At 45.8% G+C, this 12886-nt stretch overlaps 1 protein-coding gene across 2 annotated transcripts; it reads left to right on the plus strand.

The window, feature by feature from the left end:
- The first annotated feature begins 5307 nt into the window (after window positions 1-5307).
- Window positions 5308-11815, plus strand: CD180 (CD180 molecule). Of its 2 annotated transcripts, none has more exons than XM_026091009.1 (3): window positions 5308-5554; window positions 8915-9081; window positions 9770-11815. In XM_026091009.1, the coding sequence occupies exons 1-3, from the start codon at window positions 5465-5467 to the stop codon at window positions 11493-11495; spliced, it is 1983 nt and encodes a 660-aa protein (XP_025946794.1). In that variant the 5' UTR covers window positions 5308-5464; the 3' UTR covers window positions 11496-11815. The 2 variants fall into 2 exon arrangements, with proteins under 2 accessions (XP_025946794.1, XP_025946795.1); XM_026091010.1 differs by having other exon boundaries at window positions 9032-9081.
- The last annotated feature ends 1071 nt before the right edge of the window (window positions 11816-12886 follow it).

The raw sequence follows: 12886 nt of genomic DNA on the forward strand, positions 1-12886 counted from the left end.
TCTTTAAATAGCCTGAGCGCACACCAGCAATCCCGACTGGCCCTTTTCTTTACCCCTGCCCGATTTCCTCACCTTGCAAGGTTAATAACGGCAGTCAGCTGAAGCAATCCAAACAGCAATGTAACTGCAAGCGATCTTTCCAGCCTCTCCATGCAACGGGTGGGAAGCTCCTTTTCCAGAAGCCATTTCAGGCCCTACCCAACAGAGACCAGCTTGGGAAAAGGAAAGCTCACGAGGTTTTTGATTCTGATTTTTCACTTGGTACTGACTTACAGATGCAACTAGATTTTGAACTTGTCATTCTAAAATCCAGCACCTCCCAGTTTGTCAGAGTTCGTCTCTATTGGAACAGTTGATCATTATTCATCAAAATCTACATTTCATCTTGACTTTATATTACTGATACAATAAGTAACATATAAGAGTATAGTATGTAAAAGTGTAGTAATGTATATACAGTACAAAATTAATATGGTAAGTATAATAAGGCAGTGAGAATACAGGGTATTTTGCCTGCTTAGCAGAAAACAGAGACTGTATTTTTGACCTCAAGAAAAAAAAATCTCACGGCTGTTTCACGCAGTAAAAGAAGGCTCCAGCACTGAGATACTCAAAACATTTTCTGAAGGAGATTTTTGAAAAATCACGAAATACTCAGGGAGGGTAACACAACAACTGTAGTCATGCAAAAGCAGTACTTGCAGGGAGAGCATAAGAGGCATTGCTTTGCAGATGAAACATGGATATGCAAGACTTCAGTAATGAATCAGTCACTAATTCCCATCAGCAATTTCCTTCCCATGTAGCAGCTTTGTCCTGGCTATTTTTGGTTTGTGTTCGTTAGGAGGACTTCATATGGTTTCGCATTTCCCAGATAGTGGCAAACACCAGCTTCCTGGCTGACACACACAGAGCACAGGATGCAGGCTCAGCGGCCAGGAAGTTCAGCATCTCCTAGGTGCCCAGCAAACTGCAATCCTTGCCTGAAATTTATTCATTCTCTCCTCTAAAAAAGTTACATTGATTTCCCCCTCAAAGCGCACAGTCTCCAGGACGCTGCAAAGAACCCACCGGGGCTCAGCACTGCCTCAAGCCTGTGGTGCCACTTTGCCCTGAGCCCACCTGAAAGCTGCCACAAACAAAAGCTGAGTGAGGACAAACCTTCTGTGGAGATCGCAGCCAAAGGAMTGCTCACTTTGTTCATCTGGGGTATTTCTCCATGAAACACAAAATTCTCATTCCTAGTCACGTTCTTCCCCTTTTTTAAGGGGTGATCAGGTTGCCACCCGCGCAGATGATTAGCTCTAGTCAAGGAAGCCATAGATTGAAGTTGCAGCGTGCTTCCTGCATTAACCTTACCATCTGTGTCAGAGAAAGAAACCAGGGGCTTGGGTCCCCAGCCAAGTCCTGCACCCTGTCCTCTACCAGCTCATGTAAGGAGAAACATCAGGGCAAAGAAAGAAGTAGGCTCTGAAAGCTGCGGTGAGTAATATGGTGTAGATGAGTCTGCTGGGGCCCCGTGGTCCCCATGGTGAGGTGGTGCTCGCACTGAGAAGCTGTTCCTCGGTGCCCTCATCCCACCCCAGGGGCCGCGGGAGGGGTCCCGGGCCAGGCGCACAGGACATCCACCCCTCACTTTGAGCCTCCAGGAGCCCTCAGGGCAGCCGATAGGATTCTTCCTTCTTGGTTTAATCTTGCAACGCCTGGGCTGGATGTTACCTGTTTCAGCGACGGTGGCTGGCTGCCGCGGAGGCCTCGGGGAGTGGCACTGTGCCCCCCATGCTCAGCCCCACGCGCAGCCCTGGCCGGGCAATGGGCTTGCTCTAGCAGCGTGCCCCAGCACCCTCCTAAAAGCAGCTCAGACGCCCCGTGCGCACAGGCCCCACGTCTGGATGTCTCCAATACGCTGATCTCCCTGGCCACGCTCTGCTCCCTGCTTGCACACATGCGCAAAGCCTTCAGACCAAGTATCATGTCTTGTGGCTGCTATCTCCTTCCCTCATTTAGGACATTAAAAAAAAAAAAAAAGAATTGCTGCAGCATGAAGCAGAGGGGTTACACGTGCTTACCACAGCTCATGCTAGTTCCTCTTTCTCAAACAGTAATCTGATGGGGTTTGTGGTAGCTTTTGTTCCCTACAGGTGGTTCACACTCCTGCTGCACCACCTCATTTCAAGTTTTTCTGAGGAGCACAGCCAGAGCATGTACCACCTCCTGCGCTGGCAGCTGACTGTGCGCAGGTTTTCCCACTGAAAACGCCAGTGCATGGCACAGCAGGGCCGGAGGCACCACTGCTGCCCAGCCGCCGTGTCCTCCCAGGGCACCATGCAGCAGCAGTCAGGTCACTCACAGCCCAGATTCCCCCGCCTCAAGGCACACCCTGCATCCAGGTTTTAACATCCAGATTTTAAAGCAATCCTTTGATTTCATATCCCTTGTTTGTAGTACAAAAAGAAAATACAGACAAGGAAAATCTTGAAATCCCCGTTACAGCATCGCAGGGAGGCTGCAGAAGGGGCTAGGACCTCTCTTCCAAAATGAGACCCCTTTTCGCTGCATGGRTGGGCACACTGGTGTCCTGTGACTTCAGTGTTGTGCTAACAGCACACACCAAAATGACACTCGGGACCATATCACACCAGCCTGGCTGACGACCAAGCGGGTCCCTCAGCTGCCCTGGCCACTGCGATGACTAACGCCGCCTTGGTGGCAGTTTTCATGCAGGCGAAAAGCCACTGCTGCTCCTCGGCATGGGGAAGGTAGACGTGAGCTATGGGTGATTCACCCTTATTTTATGAGTTTCAGAGTTGTTCCTCAAATCTAGGTCAGAAGTGTTTTTAAAATGGAGAACTTCAAGGGGATTTACAGTACTCCTTGGAGGATGTTTTTTTTCTTCAAGGGGAAAGGATTTGTTTGCGAAAGTCACTTGTGATGCAGTGTTAGAGAGTTAGTGCCAAGGGAACAGTTTCGTGTTACCAACTCCGACTCAGTGAGGTTTGATAGGGACCGGTACTAAGAGCAATAATCCATTCCCTAGAAATGAAGAGCCCTCTGGAGGCCTGAGTCCAGAGGCAGAGCTCACATCTCCAGCATCCTAAGCTTGTGTCTACCCATGGTCCCACACAGGTCTTTTAACTTCTGGTTCTCCAGTCGTTGGACAAAGGGATAATTCACGCTTCCCTGGGTTGATGCGAGGCTTTGGCCCCTTAACGATTTGCTCAGCCCTCCAGAAGTATTAACCAACTTGTCAGCTCTTAGTGGTGGCAGCAACCAATGCTCGTCACTGGTGTTCGCACACACTTAAATCTGAGTGGGAAGACTATCAGCCAACTGTGTAGAAAGCAAAATTACGAACAAATAAATATTCCCAAGATGCCTTTCCTGGTGACTCTTGTGGTCTGACAGCCCCCAAACAGGCTCCCTGTGTTGCACAAAGGGTTCATCCGGCACCTACGAACAGCAATCACCAGCACAAAAATTAGAAAATAGGCAGAAAAGGGAACCCTCCTGGTTTAACACAGAAGGTGAATGAGCCTGCGATGGGTCCAGGGTGCCACAGGGGTCTCCAAGGCATCTCGTCACCCTGCTGCAATCACAGGCATGGCTGTAGCATGGCCGGAGGCTAAACCCGTGCCAGGTACCCACAGCAAACAGTGCAGAAATACCATCCTACCTGCCATTTCCTCTTACAAACCATTCCAACAAAAAACTCTTACCTTCTTTGATTTGCTCATTTGTGAGCACAAAGAGAAAAATGAATCAGATAGGCACATGTACTGAATAATCCAAATGCTTCTAATTGTTAGTCTTTTTTTCTAAGCTCAGAAATTGCTTGTGCACATGAACAAAAAGTAGAACTTCAGTCATCCAATAGCAATTTTATAATGAAATCTTCATTACCCAAAAATTGAAGCAGTCTCTGGAATTCATTATTTGCATCATAAAGCTTCCCATTTCCCCCAAAACCAAAAAAAAAAGTCTCTGGGGTTATTTTGATCCTGTTAAGTCTATGTAAATTCCACAACATTTATATTAATATATTTGCAAAGCAGAAAGAGGTAGGATTAGCTTATGCCAATATCCCCTCCTGATTTAAAGGTCATTCCTTACAAAACAGCACATTTATCTTAGAATTGAGGCTTCTGATATGGGTGGCTTAAGGGAGGATTTTTACCTCCAAGTCTTTGCACCCTCCCAGAAACAAGACACAGGTTGCAAGGGTGAGCGGAGGCGGCGGGGGCCAGGAGGGTGCTGCGGAGGGAGGGCTGGGAGCCCCTTGGGCTGCGCGTGGCGGGCCTGGGAGCGCCCCAGCCCTCGGCCGCTGGCTACGAGACTGTGGGAACCAGCCTCTGACATTCAGCTCTTGGGCTGCATTAACGCTAAATCACATGTTTTTCCGCGCAGGGACCCGCTGCTATGCCTACAACACCATCACTCAGAGACCTTCGAGCATCATCACAGCAAGCCCCAAATAAACTACAATTAAACATCCCAGGCATTTAATTGCTTTGACCTTTTTGCTGCCAACCTCAGGGGGAGCAGGATCTCCAATAGATGTGGAACTGGCTGTAAAAGTAGATACAGAACACGAGTGTATCGGCGGGATATGGAGCTTTTCAGCCTCTCATTCAGCCAAGTTCTTTATTTGCTTTTGAATTTTATAAATTAAGAAGAAAAGGAAAAAGCCAAATGAGATCAGCAGAGAAGTGCCCCAGCAGCAAACGCCCGCAGCAGCCGGGCAGAGGCGCCCTGTCCTCTCCGCGCCCTGGGCAGCCGCAGCCCCCGCTGGACGCCAGACGCACRCGACGTCTTGCCCACGCGAGGGGCTGAGGCGGAGACCCACAGCAGCGCTCCATCCTCAAGGGGCCGGCGGGAGCGCAGCCGAGCGCTGCCCCTGCCCGCCCAGCACTGCCAGCCGCAGAAACTGGGCTGCGCTTTCCGTCCAGAGGCTGCTCAATTCCCCTCTCGCTTTCCCAGCCCCGTGCGTTTTCATCCTGCCTGGCTTCACCAGGTGATGAAGAAAGAGTGCCAATTACAGCTGCTGAAATCAAAGTTACCAAGCTCTTAACTCACTGCACATTGGTGGAAAGCTGCATTCTAATCTCCCTCTTTTTACTCTACCTCCTATTTCGCTCTGAAGTAACTCCACTGTCTTTAGTGGAGAGATTTTGTTTTACATGAGTGTAAAGAACAATTTCTCTCACTTTCCGTTTTTTTATATCCGTTCTGAGAAAAGCATCAGTGCACAGTCATTTGACTATATTTAAAGCGAGGAAGTTCCTCTCTCACTCTGAAACTGCTATTTTGCTCACACTAAGCCCAGGAAGTTTGGCAAACACTTTTTTCTTACAGCCTGCTTTCTAGCAGACTGTTCCAGTTCGTCTCAACTTTGCTGTCCTCTTTCGCGTTGATTAAGGGAAGATATCAGAAGATCACCCATATTAAGAATACACCTAACTCAGTAATGGCTGGTTATTTATACCTCCTGCTTTTCACAATGCCTGTCTGCATTAGCTGTGAAGCATCCAGCGCTGTGGATACGATGTGCACTGAGGTGAGTGATGATCTCTGGTCTCTGCTGAGATAAAGGGATCTTATATGTAGAGGATCAGTCTTCAGGGCATGCTTGCATGCTGACATCTGATTGTTTTAAATTGCTGAGAGGTTTTTCTCAAGGGGATCTGAAAACCTTTATGAGAGAAATAAAGCGGATGTCTTGAAATGTGCTGGGTTAAATCAGTCAGTCATGTGGGCGCTCACTTTCCCTCGCTCTCACACACATGTCCATGCACCATCGCTCTCTCTTTTTCGTCTGGCCTTTTACTTTCCAGAAAGCTCAAAGGAAGATAAAATCTCAAAAAGATATTTATAGCAGATATCAGAGCTAGAGAGAGAACAGATACAAGGGGTTTGTCTCTTACGCTATGCTCTCTGTACAGGAATTTGTATAGAATGGGATGATGGTGTCTCTTGCTCATAAATGGGTATTTGCAGTTTAGGACTTGCACATGAAAACAGCAAGAACAAGAAAAACAGGGTTTTTCCAGGGTCAGGAGGAAGAGAGAAAGAGCTAGCCCATAAGACTACTTTTTTTTTTTTTTTAAACTGGGAGACAGAAAAGAAAGGCAAGCATTTTGATTCAAGGAAGAGTCACTGTGGAAACCCAGCCCTACTCTGTGCGCAGATGGGACCTGCAGCAAATTCTTTCCTGAATTAAATGTACAAATCCCAGAACACCCTGAATTGTGCAACAAGATATGCCAGGGGAATAGTCGTTTCTCACATCCCTCTAAGATCCACTTTATACCCTGAAGTATAAGGAGAGAGAGCTCTTGATCTCGCTACTTTATTTGAATGGTAAAACACTGGCACTGTTCTCATTTATACTGACGGCTAAACTTCCTTTTTTTTTTTTTCTTTTAATCTAAACTGCATGTTACAGCAGCCAGCTCCACGGGTTCTTTTTTGCTCATCAGTATTGAAAGCACAGGCTTTTCTTAAGTCTGCATCCGGCTGTTTCTACAGTGACCAACACTACATTATTTAGGTGCTTCTAGATGGGAATCCAGCCCATGCATTGCCACCAGGAGCAGCAGGTGCAGAGCTGGCTCTGCACCCCACTGCCACCACAGCAGGCTGCACGGGACCAGGGGCAGGGGGGTTGCTTCCCATCCGGCTCACTGGGGCAGTGCCGGCACCCCAACACCCCCAAGGGAAGTGCGGCAGCTGAGGAGCTGCGCTCGCCTGCCCCTGACCTGCACCATACACTTTTTCTTGGTAAAAGTCCTTTTCTTCCTCCTGGCTCTGCCCTGCCGCTGCCAACATTTCTCTCCTGCCGCCTGCTCAGCCACCAAGCTGCAGCCACACAGGGCTGCCACTGGGCTCCCTCGCACCTTTTGTTTAAAAGATGCGTGCAAAAAGGAAAAGAAGAAAGTGTTCTCTGTATCCAGCCTGGACCCAAGATCACTTGCTACAAATATTGCTTTTTCCTCCTCCAGCGAGGCCATTTAATGCCTGCGTTCCTGCCTGGGTCTTCCACCCTGCCAAAGGGCAGAGGCTTGGTTTGGTCTAAAACATGCCAGGCCATGCATGTTTGGCAAGGTCTGCACACGATGCACCCTACCCCAGGGATCGGTACGCTTGCACCTAAACAGAAATACAGTGCTTCCACGTGCTTCCATCCCACAAGGAATGGCGGCTGTGTCATCTGCTCATTAAGGACCCTGTGGGAGATATGGAGAAGGCAGGACTTCCAGATACGGAGGCATCACCCAGCCCCAGCACACACATCATTTTTATCTTAATCTCTCTCCTTCTGCAAACGCCTCTGATGCTCCAAGTCCTCTCAACCTTACATAGCCAAGACAGGACTGAACAGGGGAAGTGCATCCGCCCTTGGTTTTCCCAGCACCAGGAAGGCAGCGAATACGTGCCACCTGTAGATGGTCAGGCTCAAGTGCATGACTAGAACGTGCACACACAGCAAAGCACTCCAGCCACCGTGAAGGTTTCCCCTTTGAGCCCAGCATCAGGTTGTGTGTTATTCACTTTTCTCACTGGACTTTTCACTGTCTGTACTTGCTTTATTTAGGCTACTAAAATAACCTTGAATCTAATTAAAACATGGAGTGAACTAGGCATAAGGCATGGTTATGACCTCTATTTTGGTTAAAAGGCTGTAGTAGTCTCCTTATGTGCTGTAGGCTCCTGTAAGGTGACCCTTTTAGCTACATGCTGCCAAAGATAATCCAAAAACTTGCAAATTATACATTGTGATACTGGTGCACACAATTTAAATAATGTTTCTCTTAGCTAGGAGATGGTGAGACAAAGAAATCCCGTGGTCAGATTAGTCAACCATGTAACACGTGTGCAGAGCTTGCATTTACTTACGCAAGTCAAATGTCCCTGAGCTTCCTGACAGAATATTTCCAGAGCTGCTGCTGTCAAGCTTGTCCAGAGACCCCATTCCTCCTAGTCTGGCCCCATATATGAAACAACAGGCAGGCAGTGAAAAGGAGACTTTGGAGGCTGGATTCAGCTGGTGCAGGAGGATGCTGCAGGCGGTCTCCTCAGCCTTGCTTGCTGCGCTGCACCAGGTGTGCTCAAGTCCCTAATCACAGCTGTGCAGCCCCAAGCAAAGTTCAATACTTTGATCATTTCTATTTCCTTAAACGGCAGCAACATGCGATTCCGGGGCTGTGTTTTCATGCATGGATTGACATCCATAGGCCCAGGCTTTGATTGACTGTACTACCTTTTGCAGCATCATCTGGAGGCAAAGACAGGTCAGATATGTTTAATGAATTCCTCTGGTATTCAGAGAGTAGACTTTTCTGCATAATAGATCATTTTATTTTCACTTAAACTGAAAAGTCTTCATAGAAGATTTGAAGACTTGCTATATCAGACATTATCATTGCCCAGCTTGAGCTGAACATTCCTACCATTCTCTTGCTGCAGCATATAACAGCAGTTCAAATCCTATTAATTTGAACATTTTCCTTTCTAGGCCAGCACTTTTTCCCTCCTCTCTACAAGATTCTTGTAAGATTTATTTTAGAATAAGCTTTCTTACAAAACTCATGAAATTTAGAATTTAAAAATACCTTGTGAGGATTCTTTCTTACGGATTAATAATTCATCCAGAACAGTAAACAATCTTCATATGTGCTAACTTTGATAAACATAGTACTACAGATGAGATGCTTCAGATTAGTACAAGAGATATTCAAGGCACTCATCTTAAAAACACTCCATAAAGTCCCAGGGTTGTGCATTTCAAGCCTATGTTAAGAGAGTTATGATTGCTACATTTTTAAATAATTCAAAGTTGTTTGCTTTTTAAAATGTGTTAGTTTCATATTTATATTCAGAATAGGTATCTCAGAGTTTCACTAAGTATTTTCCACAGATTACAGTCAATAAAAGCTATAGTTGTGAAGGTTTAGGTCTGACAGAAGTTCCTGAAAAGCTACCTGTCACCACGGAAATCCTCGACTTCAGCTTCAACTTGCTTCCTTCCCTTCAGAATTCAACCTTCTCGAAGCTGAAGAGTCTGTCCTCCTTGGATTTAACAAGGTATAGTAGATCATCCTCACTTTCACAGATCTGGTTGATCAAAACCCTCTGCCCTTGCTCAGAGCTGAAGGCTCCCAGAGTCCACAACAGCACAGGGAAACCGGCAGCAGCATTTCCACATGGTTGCTGGTATTTTACTAAACAGAGATTGATACAACTGGGCAATATCTAGGCTTCTCCTCCAGTGACAGTCATTTGCCGGACAGTGGGTGAAATACGCATTTTCCACATATTACTAAATACTAAAACCAACAAAATGACTAGATCAACTTTTTAATTCACTTTTCCATAAAGACATTGTTATAAAACCTAGGGAAAGATAGGTTCAGTCCTTATAAGTGCTCACCTTTCTCTCTAGAAAAAGAGATTTTCATTTGATTAAGTCTGACACTAAAAAAACTCATGTCTCCCTGACTTCCACAAATGTCTCCTCAACGGGGATTTTGCACACATCATTTCAGGGCAGTTTTCTCTGCTGTAATACAGCTTCCTCACTAGGACTCCATATTTAAAGTGGGCTTACCAATCCCAGGCAAGTGTCCTTTGCAAAGGAAAACATTGTTTTATTCTGGCAAAGGCTGTTGATCATGAGTTTTTACATGCATGAAATGCCGTTTGGGTTATCATGTAATAATGGGAACATTTGATGAGACAGACTTCTGATGCTGGCTTCTGTTGCTTTTTCAAGGTGCCAGATCAAYTGGGTGTATGAAGGTGCCTTTCACAACAACTATCACCTGCACACAGTTGTGCTGACTGGAAACCACCTCCTGTTTCTGTCTGACACAGCGTTTGTTGGCCCTCAGTCTCTGAAGCATCTTGTCTTAACACAGACAGGAGTAAGCAGGCTGTCCTTTATTCCCATGACAAATCTAGATAACTTGGAGACACTCATCTTGGGTAGCAACCACATCTCTTCATTGCAGCTCCCTCCCAACTTTCCAACTCAAAACCTCAAATACCTTGATTTCCAAATGAACAATATAAGAACAATCACAGTGGAAGATGTCAGCATTCTGCAGAAGACCAGTAACGTAACTCTCATCTTTAAAGGCAATGACATTTTGTACATTGAACCTGGAGCTTTCCAGTCCAGTTTCTATAGTTTGGACTTTGGGGGCTGCACCAACATCCCTGGGATCTTGGCAGGGATGCAGAACTCCTCAGCCCACACGCTTTGGTTGGGAACATTTGAYGACGTGCAAAAGGAGCCCTACATAAGCCCTGACATTTTACAAGGCCTCTGTAACATCACTGTAGAGGATCTCTATCTGCAGCTACRGCACTTCAAAAACCTAAATGCTGCCACATTTCACTGTATGACTAAGCTCCGGAAGCTGGACCTGACTCACACCCACATCAACGCGTTGCCCTCTGGCATCAGTGGTATGAAGGTGCTAACAGAGCTAATTCTCAATGGGAACTTCTTTGAACACCTCTGCAACATCAGCGCGGCTGCCTTCCCCTCTCTTACCCACCTCCACCTCAAAGGAAACTCGCAGAGCCTGCAGCTGGGCTCTGGCTGTTTGCAGAAACTGGCAAAGCTTCAACATCTAGATTTAAGCCATAGTCACATTGAAAGCTCCGACTGCTGTAATGAAGCGCTAAATGGTTTGAGCGGTCTTCAGCACCTGAACCTGAGCTACAACACCAAACTCCATGTCCACGATGTGCTCTTTAAGGAAGGTACTAACTTGGAGCTGCTGGACATAGCTTTCACTCAGCTTCACATCAGCACTTCACAGGGGCCTTTCAGAAATCTGCATCTCTTGCAAGTCCTGAATCTTTCCTCCTCCCAGGTCAATACTAGCATTCAGCATCTCTTTCAAGGCCTGGAAAACCTCATGCTCTTGGACCTTAGTCAGAATATCTTTGAGTCAGGGATCATGCCAAAGAACAAACTGATTCAACAGATAACCAATTTAGAGGTGCTAATTTTAGCATCCTGTGAATTGACAGCAATAGATGACCAAGCATTTCATATCCTCAGGAAGTTAAGGTATGTTGATCTGAGCCACAACAAGCTTATTACATTCAGCACAGATGCATTTTCAAATCTTAAGAGCATCTATCTCAATCTTGCCCACAATAGGATTCAGATTATACCACCTGACAAGCTAGTGTCCCTATCTGGCTACAGTATAATCAATTTAAGTTACAATCCTTTGGAATGCACCTGCTCCAATATTGGTTTAATCACTTGGTACAAGCAGAATCTGGATAAAATTGAAGACCCTGAAAAAACAACATGTTTTGAACCCAAATCCTTAGCTGGTGCTCAGCTTTCTACTGTTACTCTCTACTGTGGGATCAGCACTGTGGGAATCATTGCAGTTGTCCTGGTTATTTTATCCTGTGTTGCCATCTTCATCTGGAGTGTTCGCTATTTCAGGCAAAGATACCAGCAAATCTAAGTTTATGATGGATATACAATGTAAAGAAAACATGCACAGCAATTGTATTAGGATGAAAAACAATTTACTGTTTTTGTTCCTGGACTGTATTTCCTTTAACTTTTGTAATACTTTTTCCATTTCCATTATAATTTTAGCAAAACAAAAAAATCCTTATTTTATGAGGTCTTGAAAACTAAAATTGTGTCCTGAGCCTAGAACATGAATAACTTCTGCTATGGAGATGCCTCAGTTCAACTTCATGCTAGCACTGGTGTCCTAGCCACTAGGGCTAAAGTACCTATAAAGGGAAGGGCTGAGAGCTGAAATGGTTCTGCATTTAAAAAAAAAAAAAATGCTGTAAGAGTTCCAATAAACTTAAGTTTTTGCTTTCCAGCATCAGCATTTAAAAGTCATCTAACATGAGCTCCCATACGTGTGCATGACTCAAAACTGATGTGCTTCTCAAACTACTTTCCTTCTAAAGTTATGGGTCCAAGAAAGTGATGGACAATAGTGAAGTTTAAAGGGAGTATGACACAGTTTATAACTTGGGAAAGGTGCTAAAAATTGCTGCAAACGTCAGGTAATAATATCTATCTATCTATCTATATATATATCCATGTATAACCTGACAATATATCTACAAATATCAGCAACTTAAGTATCAGCACAAAGTGCAGTTTTCCCCTCACTATCTGAAATGCATCTTCATTTGGAGAGGAGAACATGGGATTTAAACATTACCAGTTTCTGAAATGATACCCATTTTCATAGGGTAGACTTGCATGTAGACTTCAGTCAGTTAAAACTCAAAGTCAAACAAAAGGCAAAACAGTGAATATGTTCGAGATCTATTTACACACAGAGTTGAGTACACACTTTCTTGTGTCAGAATCACAGAATGGTTGAGGCTGGAAGGGACCTCTGGAGATCATCTAGTCCAACCCCCCTGCTCAAGCAGGGTCACCTCGAGCACGTTGCACAGGATTGCGTCCAGGCGCGTTTTGAATACCTCCAGAGAAGGAGACTCCACCGCCTCTCTGGGCAACCTGTTCCAGTGCTCTGTCACCCTCACAGTGAAGAAGTTTTTCCTCGTGTTCAGATGGAACTGTCTGTGTTTCAGTTTGTGCCCGTTGCCTCACGTCCTGTCGCTCTTCACCACTGAAAAGAGTCTGGCTCCATCCTCTTGACACCCTCTCTTCAGATACTTGTACACATTGATAAGATCTCCTCTCAGCCTTCTCTTCTCCAGGCTAAACAGGCCAAGCTCTCTCAGCCTTTCCTCATAAGAGAGATGCTCCAGTCCCCTAACCATCTTTGTAGCCCTTCGCTGGACTTGCTCCAGTAGTGCCACATCCCTCTTGTACTGGGGAGCCCAGAACTGGATGCAGTGCTCCAGATGTGGCCTC

This window comes from Apteryx rowi, unplaced genomic scaffold (genome assembly GCF_003343035.1).
Source record: "Apteryx rowi isolate R43461 unplaced genomic scaffold, aptRow1 scaffold_890, whole genome shotgun sequence".
In the NCBI taxonomy this organism is placed as follows: Eukaryota; Metazoa; Chordata; class Aves; order Apterygiformes; family Apterygidae; genus Apteryx; species Apteryx rowi.